Source organism: Neolamprologus brichardi, chromosome 14 (genome assembly GCF_056152115.1).
Source record: "Neolamprologus brichardi isolate AB-2024 chromosome 14, ASM5615211v1, whole genome shotgun sequence".
Lineage (NCBI taxonomy): Eukaryota > Metazoa > Chordata > Actinopteri > Cichliformes > Cichlidae > Neolamprologus > Neolamprologus brichardi.
Window position 1 is genome coordinate 37,816,445 of NC_142117.1, and position 9,310 is coordinate 37,825,754.

At 44.4% G+C, this 9,310-nt stretch overlaps 1 protein-coding gene across 1 annotated transcript in view; it reads left to right on the plus strand.

The window, feature by feature from the left end:
* The window catches only part of si:ch211-137a8.2 (uncharacterized), a 39,973-nt gene extending 36,483 nt beyond the window's left edge, over positions 1-3,490 (plus strand). Inside the window, exons 11-13 of the mRNA XM_087851763.1 lie at positions 165-317; positions 468-523; positions 3,234-3,490. Of these exons, the coding sequence (XP_087707889.1) occupies positions 165-317; positions 468-523; positions 3,234-3,438 (414 nt within the window). The 3' untranslated portion in view covers positions 3,439-3,490. The remainder of the gene's footprint in view (positions 1-164; positions 318-467; positions 524-3,233) is intronic.
* Positions 3,491-9,310: the final 5,820 nt, after the last annotated feature.

The following is a 9,310-nucleotide window of genomic DNA, read 5'->3' on the forward strand; positions in this document are numbered from 1 at the left end:
CTGCTCTCCGATCTGACGGATAACAATGCAAATATAATCTCAAAGCTCAAAAACATAGCGTCCGTGTCTGAGTTGTCGTCCATTTTTAAACATTGACTGTGATTTGAGGAAGGATGAAGTAAACTCTAACATTTACATTTGTTTACCAAAATCCCCACGTTCAGATGTCACAGTGTTGCATGGATGAAAACCACGCTGATGCATCCAGCAGCAGCCATGGCTGCCACGATGACACACGGCGGCTTTCCCCGTCAGATCACCTGAATTTAAAGGCCAGCTGTGATAGGATGAGGAACCACTATCAGTCACAAACACGGGTGAGCTGATGGTTTTCAATAACAACTCTTTGTTTTTGTTACTTCAAGGAGAAAATAAGCATCTGGACGTGTTGGTAGATTGTTTTAAATCTATAAAGTTATAAGCTGTTGACACTGGTGTGGATTATTGGAGGCTCTCTGTTCTTTTAGGAGGAAGAGGAGCTGTACTGCTGTGAAGAAGCAGAGCGTCTCATCTCTGAACAAAGGTGAGGAAACACAGAAATCCCTCAGAGAGGAACTCGGATGCAACAGGAAACTGTCACATATGTCCTGTTCTAACATTCGAACAGTTTGTTCAGGTCAGCAAATGCAAAAGTAATGATGAGTTCAGATTGCTGTAAATACTATCAGTGTTTTTTCTACTGTCAGATCTGTATGATGTCACATGGAGCAGATATGCCTAATATCATGGATGATAAGTCTCAGCCCAATCTTAACTGATTCATTTTTGAAGTATTAAAATATTCAATATGTGGACACTGTGTGTCACAAAGCCTATTTTTAAAGAAACTAGGCTTCAAACTACGCTTCACCTGCAAACATGCAAACGTAGGATGATAACTGTATTGTTTTTAAAGGCTTGGAGCCATAAAATGGTTAAATATCACTCAATACTTAACTGGGAATATAAACCATGTTGGTGAGCTGGTCACATAAACATCTGACCTCTAGATTTCTTATATGATTAGACAGTTGAATATAATATTTAATATTAGTATTTAGGGAGTTTGCCCAACCAGTCGACATGTGTTTGTGGACTTGGAGAAGGCATTCGACCGTGTCCCTCGGGGTGTCCTGTGGGAGGTGTTGCGGGAGTATGGGGTGTCTGGCCCATTGCTACGGGCCATTCGATCCCTATACAACCGTTGCAAGAGCTTGGTTCGCATTGCCGGCAATAAGTCGGACTCGTTCCCGGTGGGTGATGGGCTCCACCAGGGCTGCCCTTTGTCACCGGTTCTGTTCATAATTTTTATGGACAGGATTTCTAGGCGCAGCCAAGTGGCGGAGGGCTTTCGCTTTGGTGGCCTCAGAATCTCATCTCTGCTTTTTGCGGATGATGTGGTTCTGTTGGCTTCATCGGGTGAAGGCCTCCAGCTCGCACTGGAGCGGTTCACAGCCGAGTGTGAAGCAGCGGGAATGAGGATCAGCACCTCCAAATCTGAGGCCATGGTTCTCAGCCGGAAAAGGGTGGAGTGCCCACTCCGGGTCGGGGATGAGTTCCTGCCCCAAGTGGAGGAGTTCAAGTATCTCGGAGTAGACCCAGGACACGCTGGAGAGATTATATCTCTCGGCTGGCCTGGGAACGCCTTGGTGTTCCCCCGGATAAGCTGGAGGAGGTGGCTGGGGAGAGGGAGGTCTGGACCTCTCTGCTTAGGCTGCTGCCCCCGCGACCCGGCCTCGGATAAAGCGGATGAAGATGGATGAAACATTAACGCTTAAATGTGAATAAAGGAAAGTTAAGAAAAGAAAGAACAACTAAAATGATGATACTTGATCGCAGAGGAGCTAAGATTTATTTCTCCGGGAAGTGATTCTTGGATTTGTTGCATAAAGTTTGATGTCATGTGTGAAACAATCATAAAGTCAGAATGCCGTGTCGTCCGTGTAGAAATGTGATCGAGTTTGTTTCCTGATGGGAACCTTTTGTGATTTGCTCGTATTTCTGTTCAGTGGAACTAAAGCTTCTGTTTGGCTGATTAAACTGAAAGCTGATCAGCATCAGTGTGCGTCGTGTCCCATCAGCACGGCCTTTGTCTGTGAACTAAAGTCCCTGAAATGCTGAGACCAGATGAGGTTTGTGGTGTCGCCTCCGTGTGAGGAGGTTTCTCCGGCTCAAACCACAAAGACGCGCATCTCAAGCTGGAGACTGAGAGGAGATGAAGCGCTCAAACTGCCTTTATTGATGTGACTGTGTGGATATGGTGTGAAGCTCTGAGCGGTCAGGAAGAGAAACTGTTACATAAACAGTCAGTTTCTATTTGCACAGCTTTGAGACTACTCGCCTTTCTACTCAAACTTCAGATGCCCAAAGCAAATTTCTTAAAAAGCTTTAATTATTCAACTTTTCATGTTTTAATTATTGATTTAGTGCCTCAATTATATTTTCTGCAGGTTTTATTTAAATGTAGTATTTCCAGGGCAGTTTCTGATGACTTTATAACTTTTTACATCTGGTGACTGTGAGCACAGTGAAGTCTCAGACGATGGGATACTGTTCTCACTGAGGGATGGAGATGATCGGCAACAACTGAGTTTAAACAAGAGGCCCAAAGTGTGCCAAGAAAACCTCCCCCAAACTGGTGCATGCATCCATCCTGTCAGCATCACCATCTAAATGTTGCAGCAGAAATTGAGACACATCGGGAAACTTTTTCCATCTGTTATTGTCCAGTTTTGGTGGGTCTGAGCTGTAGCCTCAGCTTTCTGTTCTTAGCTGACAGCAGTGGTACCCGGTGGTCTTCTGCTGCTGTGGCTCGTCTGCTTTAAGGCTTGAGATGCAGAGATGCTCTTCTACAGTTTGAGTTGGTGTTGCTTCAGCTTAAGCAGTCTGTCCTCTGACATCATCGTGACACTTTCTCCTGGAGAATTTTTCCTGACCATTATCTGTAAACCTGAGTGTGTAAAATCATCTTTCTTCCTCAGTTTGAACTTCAGCAGGTTGTCTTAACTGCAGGGCTAAATGTGCAGAATTGCTGCCATGTTATTGGTACCTAATAAAGTGGCCAATGAATCTACATCCTGCTTCCTAATGTTATTGTTGGCAAAATCAGATTACATCAAACATGACAAACCGCAGCCCTGACTCTGTTTATCTGACATCAGCAGGTCTCTGTAAAACCTAATGGTTTGCACTGAGCTCCTTTAAACTCCCCGGGCAGGTAAACCAAACACTAACGCCTCCACCTTCCCCTGCAGTGTTCCCCGTGTGACCTCCAGCAGCAGCAGCGGGGCTGCTTCCTCGCTCTCCCCCACCCTCCTCTGCCTCCTCCTGGCTGCAGCACTGGTTCTGCTGGCCTGTCTGGCCTGGGTCTTCGCGGAGCAGCCATGTCACCGCAGCAACACGATGGCCCGTACCTGCCACCTGACACTGACATACGTCAACGGACCCCCGCCTACCTGAGTGCCAGTGGAAAAGCTTTCTTGTGGCTCTTCAGGACAGAGGTTTGCAGCTTGCTGTGAGCAGTTCAAACAGCAATAACTTGAAACAAGACCACAAAAACAAGCAGGTCTTCTGCTAGAAGATGGAAGAAAGTCTGTATACAATGATGCACAGGATGCACCAAATGTTGGAGATCTTCTCACTCTGAAGTCTGACTCGCAGGGACCTCACATTATGTAAAAACTGTAAAGATTATATGGGAGAGGTTTATATATCCACGATGTTCTCAAACTGTGCTAATGTTAAAATGCAGCTTACAAACTGACCTCCCGCCTCACTACATGACTGTATATAATTTTGTCATTTATATCAAATATTTGTAGTATTTTGTACTTCATAGTCCATGTCTGCCCGTGACTGTACTTTCCTAACTCACTTTGTACAGTGTTGCATGTTTACAGGAAAATGCTTTACTTTGAGTGAACATCAGCGTTTGTGTCCAAGCTCATGACCGAGAGTGACGTTGACATCTTTCTAAACCACTTCAGTCTTTAAAGACTTTAAACGGGGTCGGGTTCTATTTTTTGTGTGTAATAAGACTTTAAACCAGAAGGTGGCGCACTGAGGTAAAGACGTCCCAAAAATAGTCGAGCTAATCCGACTTATTCTGGATTTGTTAGAGTTCATCCTTCAGAAAAGTTAAAAGAAAATAAGATTGAAAAGATGACAGTTTGACGGCAACAATGAAACCTGCTCAACGTGCTGCCACCTTGTGGTGGAATATTTTCATTACAATTTAGAAAAAGTACCTTTTGTTATTTCTAAGGTTTCAGACTTCCGTGAGAATCAAACTGTAGAGCCCATCTTTGGCCCTGTTGGTACCTGACATGATCTCTGTTGATTTCCAAGTTCAGAGCTGTTCTCACACACTGAGACCTGATTACTCAGACCATTTTTGAAGGTGGTCTGGGCGACACTGAAGGACCACCTACACAGCTCAAAGCTCTGCTAGTCTACCGAGCTATGTGGGGCCGGGTTGCAAACCAGGACCCGTGCAGGACTCTGGCATCTGGTCTTTGCAAACGTAAAGAAAATGTAGGGAGAGACATCCTGGAAGAACTGGTCCCCTCATGTTCTTGGAGCTGTGGATGCACATTAATGAGAGGTGTAAACAGGGCCTGTGGAAGTCAACATGGCGTCTTTTTAAACAGAGAGACGAGCTTTGACTGACGGCAATCATGTTCTGCAGAGGTATGTGAAGAAGGGAGCATGTTTTCAGTATGAAGAGCTGTTTGATGCCATGTGTGAGTTCAGCACAGCTTCCTAAATGTTTGAGGAAAAAGTCATTTTCTGTTGCTGTCATGAGCTACATAATTATGAGATTATGTGCTTTTTAAAGCTTTAATGTGCTGGGAAAATAACTGTAAAACTGACGTTTGTATTGGTTGCCTGCCACCTCATACATTTCACTTTTTTTATACAAGAATAATTCTTGATGTGGTGTTGAATATTTGAAAAAAGCCTTTTTGTCCAATGAAATGTCTTTTTTATATATATATATAAATGTGTAAAGATTAATAAAAATTAATTAAATGAAAAAGTGGTATTTTCTGATCTTTGATCAATGACCTCAGTAATTCCTGATCAGTTTCTGGTCAAAGTCCACGTTACTGTCTGCAGTTTAGCTTTGACTGAATCTAAAGAGCCAAACGGGCTTTCCTGACTTTCCTTCCCCCTTTGAGAAGCTTCAGTGGAATTACAGTTTAGGATTTTAAAGTGATGAAGAAAATGTCTCTTTTGGTCACTTTAGTTGGCAGTTAAACGTCCATCTGTCCGTCTAAGCTGTGAGAAAATCACTAGAAGCAGAGATGCCCACACTTCCCTCTTAACAGACACCTTCTTGAGTTCTTCTGAAGGCGATACTGAAGTGTTTCCACGACAGACCTCGGTCTTTCCTCTGGCTTTCCTGCAGTCTCCATCCAAAGAACATCCCAATCATGAGCGGTGGATCCCCTCTGAGCTCCTCCTGAATGAATAAGCTCCTCATCTTATTACTAAAGCTGAACTCAGACACCCTGCAGGACTCTGATTGTATCTTTGAGCTTATTCTTTCAGTCCCTGTCTTCAGCTCATTGCCACAGGTGAGACTGGAAAGGAATCAACCAGCTAACTGGGTTTGGAGAAAAAAAAGTTTATTTCATAATCTGTTTTCTTGGATTCAGACAACGTCCATGCTGCAGACCTGAAACGCCCTGAAACATGCTGGTTTTAAAGGGTTGACTGTAAACTTTCCAGCCAATAATTAGGGACTTGGACTTGGAGGAGCCAGTTTTCCTCCTTGCTGTGTCAGCTACAAACCAGCTCAGCAGGACCTGGATGTCCAGAAGGACCAGAAGACTCCAGGAAGCTTTAACAATTCCAGCTGAACAGCCAGTTTGGTGCAAACCACACTGGAAGGTCAAGTTTGACTGCAGCGTGTCTGCAGGTTGAATTTCTGTGAGACGTTCGAGGCATCCTCTAATCTAGAGCTGTGTGTGTGCGCGAGAGAGATTTTGCGTTGCCCAGATTTGCATGCTGGCTCTCATGCTGCACTCACGTGTCTGCAGAATGCCGAGTCACAGCGATCAGTGACACTGCTAATACACTTAAAAGGGATCAATGCTGCAGGGCGAGGTGCGTGCATGGAGACCCATGGAGGCTGTACATGACATTCGGCACCACTGGATGTCGCACGAGAACACAGGTGTGTCAGCCACACCTCCTCCCCTCCTTTTCCTTCATGTTCTCAGGTGTAGTGAAGCACAGACGAGATAAAGGAAGTTACCTGTTTGTTCTGAGAGACCGGGCAAGCAAGCAAGAGGATGTTGCGGTCGCCTCTCCTTTCAGATACAGAGCTCTGCTAATATAAACTGAAATGGCTGTATGGTGCTCAGCTTGACTAGGATCAGTTTCTAAACCAAACAATCATCATTCCTCAACCTAAAGCTGAAACACAACCCAGTCAGGGGCACGGCACAGTGGGCCATAACTTTGTTAATTTCCTGTAGACTCCTTCAAAGTAAAAGCTGTCTTTAACATCATTAATCTGTGCCAGTCCAGACCTCAGTGACCTCTAGCTGTCGTTGTGATGAGAAGCCAGACTGCCCACGGAGTTCCTAGTCCTCGATGTCTGATGTGTGTATCGCGATCTACCCGGCGATCGCAAAGGTAGCGTGGGTAGATCGCATGGCATTTAATAAAAAATTGACATCAACCAAGTAAGAAGCCAAAAACCTCCCATCTCCATACAGAATGGGTGGAGGACTTTTTTTTCGTAATGTCACATTTAAAGTGCGTTTACCCTCATCTGCCAGTCTACCACTGCTATTCCAAAGAAGCGAAGTGTGGAGCGGCAATTTTGGACTGCTCACTGAAATTTCACCGGTAGATTCTACTGTATCAAATTCTACCGTTCCACCGTGATGATGATCATTTGGAAGTGGGCCTGACAGCAGCTGCTATCTGAACGATCCCACAAGGTTGAAACGCTACATCCACATGAGCAGAATCAACCTTTTGGGATTTACTTACCTGGATGATTGAGCGTGCATCGAGATATCCGGACTATGCATCCCATTCAGTCCAAGTCATCAGAGTAAGGTAATAACCAAAAATGTATTGTGCAATATGGGTTCATACAGTTATGCAAGGTACATCAACATGTATTGTACAAATAAAGAATACTCGATGTTTTATAAATGTTTTACATTTTTATAGCAGGTAGATCATTTTCTCTTTCATTTTTATAACTAGCTCGCATGCTGAAAAAGTGCGCACGCCTCTGGTGTAAGCCGTTCGATGCTTAATCACAGGCAGGTCAGAGAAATATCACAGTAACGTGAATTTGGTACAAACAGTGAGCCGAGATTAGTTCGAGAGGGCAGGTTGAACGCTTCGCTGACTCACTGTACCATCATGGGGCGATCGTGGCCCAAGAGTTGGGCGTTCGCCTTGTAATCGGAAGGTTCCCGGTTCGAGCCCCGGCTCCGACAGTCTCGGTCGTTGTGTCCTTGGGCAAGACACTTCACCCGTTTCCTACTGGTGGTGGTCAGAGGGCCCGGTGGCGCCAGTGTCCGGCAGCCTCGCCTCTGTCAGTGCGCCCCTGGGCAGCTGTGGCTACAATGTAGCTGCCATCACCAGTGTGTGAATGGGTGGATGACTGGATGTGTAAAGCGCTTTTGGGGTCCTTAGGACCAAGTAAAGCGCTATACAAATACAGGCCATTTACCATCTTGCGGTTAGAAGTAGTATTACTCGCAGAGAACCTTATTTGATCTTTAATTGATATCACTCTGAGGGGCTGATTACTGATATAGCTTCAATTAAGGCATCCTTAAATTATGTTTTTAAACCAGGAACTCTTTGAACACTTATGTTCAGGTGTTCAGCAATATTTTTGTCACACTCTGCCTGTTTATGCCTGCACGAGTGTTTCTTCCTCCAGAGACGGATTTTCATCTGTGTGTGTCTGTGTGTGTGGTTTCTTATGAATGACTCCACTGATAATATACTTTTATCTGCGTGACTTTCCAGCTTCTGTGTGTGTGTGTGTGTGTGTGTGTGTGTGTGTGTGTGTGTGTGTGTGTGTGTGTGTGTGTGTGTGTGTGTGTGTGTGTGTGTGTGTGTGTGTGCGCGCGCTTTGCTGGTGATCCAGTTAATGAAAGTGCTCCATCTGTTCGCAGCGCCGGCAGGCCTGCAGCTGAGACAATGATGATTATGATATCCGCTCATTAAGAAAAAGAGAAGAAAATTTTAAACTTCCTTCACTGAAACCACAAGACGACCAAAACAACCACTGCACTGTAGTTAAGTTTCAAATTGAAGCCAAAAGCGCGGGGGACTGAATTTTTTCTTCACACTAAGAACAAAATATTCCTGGAAGATCTATTGAGGTTTTACACACTCGCACAAATCTCATTTCTTTAGCTTCTTTGTGAGTAGCAGCAGCATTTTTTTTGAAACCACATCAATAAGCTGGATTCCCATTTTAAATCTGCACATTGTCTGATAGAGATAGCATGTGTTTGGATGGACAAGGCCTGTTTTTCAGCCTCTGCGCGTGGAAACGGGACGGAGGTTCAGGGAGGCGGAAAGCGTACGAGGGCGGCGAGCAAATGAATGGACACGATTGTTTCCAACAGCTGAGAAATCGGCACAAATTCAGTTAGAGGGCAAATAATTTCACATTAGCAGAGGAATTCAACAGTGGACTTTTAACCCGGCAGTTGTGACACACAAAGAGATGGAAAGAGAAGATAAAAGAATAGAATATAATAGCCCTTTATTGCCACTGTACATGTACAACAAAATTACTATTAATTTTGCACTTATTATTAAGTGCAGGAATCAAATATAAATAGGAGGAACACAAAATCTACAACGAAGATGGATACAAAAACTTTCACCACAAACCTAAAAGTGTTGATGATGTTGGAGTTGTGCAGGTCTGCAGTTCTTAAACTAAAGCTCACTGTGACTGATTCTGCCCCCAAAATATGTCACTGTGGGACAGCAGAGACTTTCCCACAGCTTCTCTGCCACTTTGGGGGGATGTCCTACCTTTTTTCTGTGACCTGTACCATAAGGTCAAGTCAAAACGCTGCCTACAAACAAACATGTCAGTTTGTCCTAAGACTATACATGACTTCCAGAGAGCACGAACAAATCTACTCTGAATTTATCTTGGAAAGGGAGTTCTTTTATATTTAAGTCTGTTTCCCTTCCAAAGAGCATTAAATAGCAGTGGGTTAATTCTCGGAAGCAGTCCTACTCAAAAACAACTGAAATCCAATCCGAGTTCAGGAAAAGGTCCTGCCGGTTTTATGGACTACCAAAGTTCTTGGAAACCCCTGAG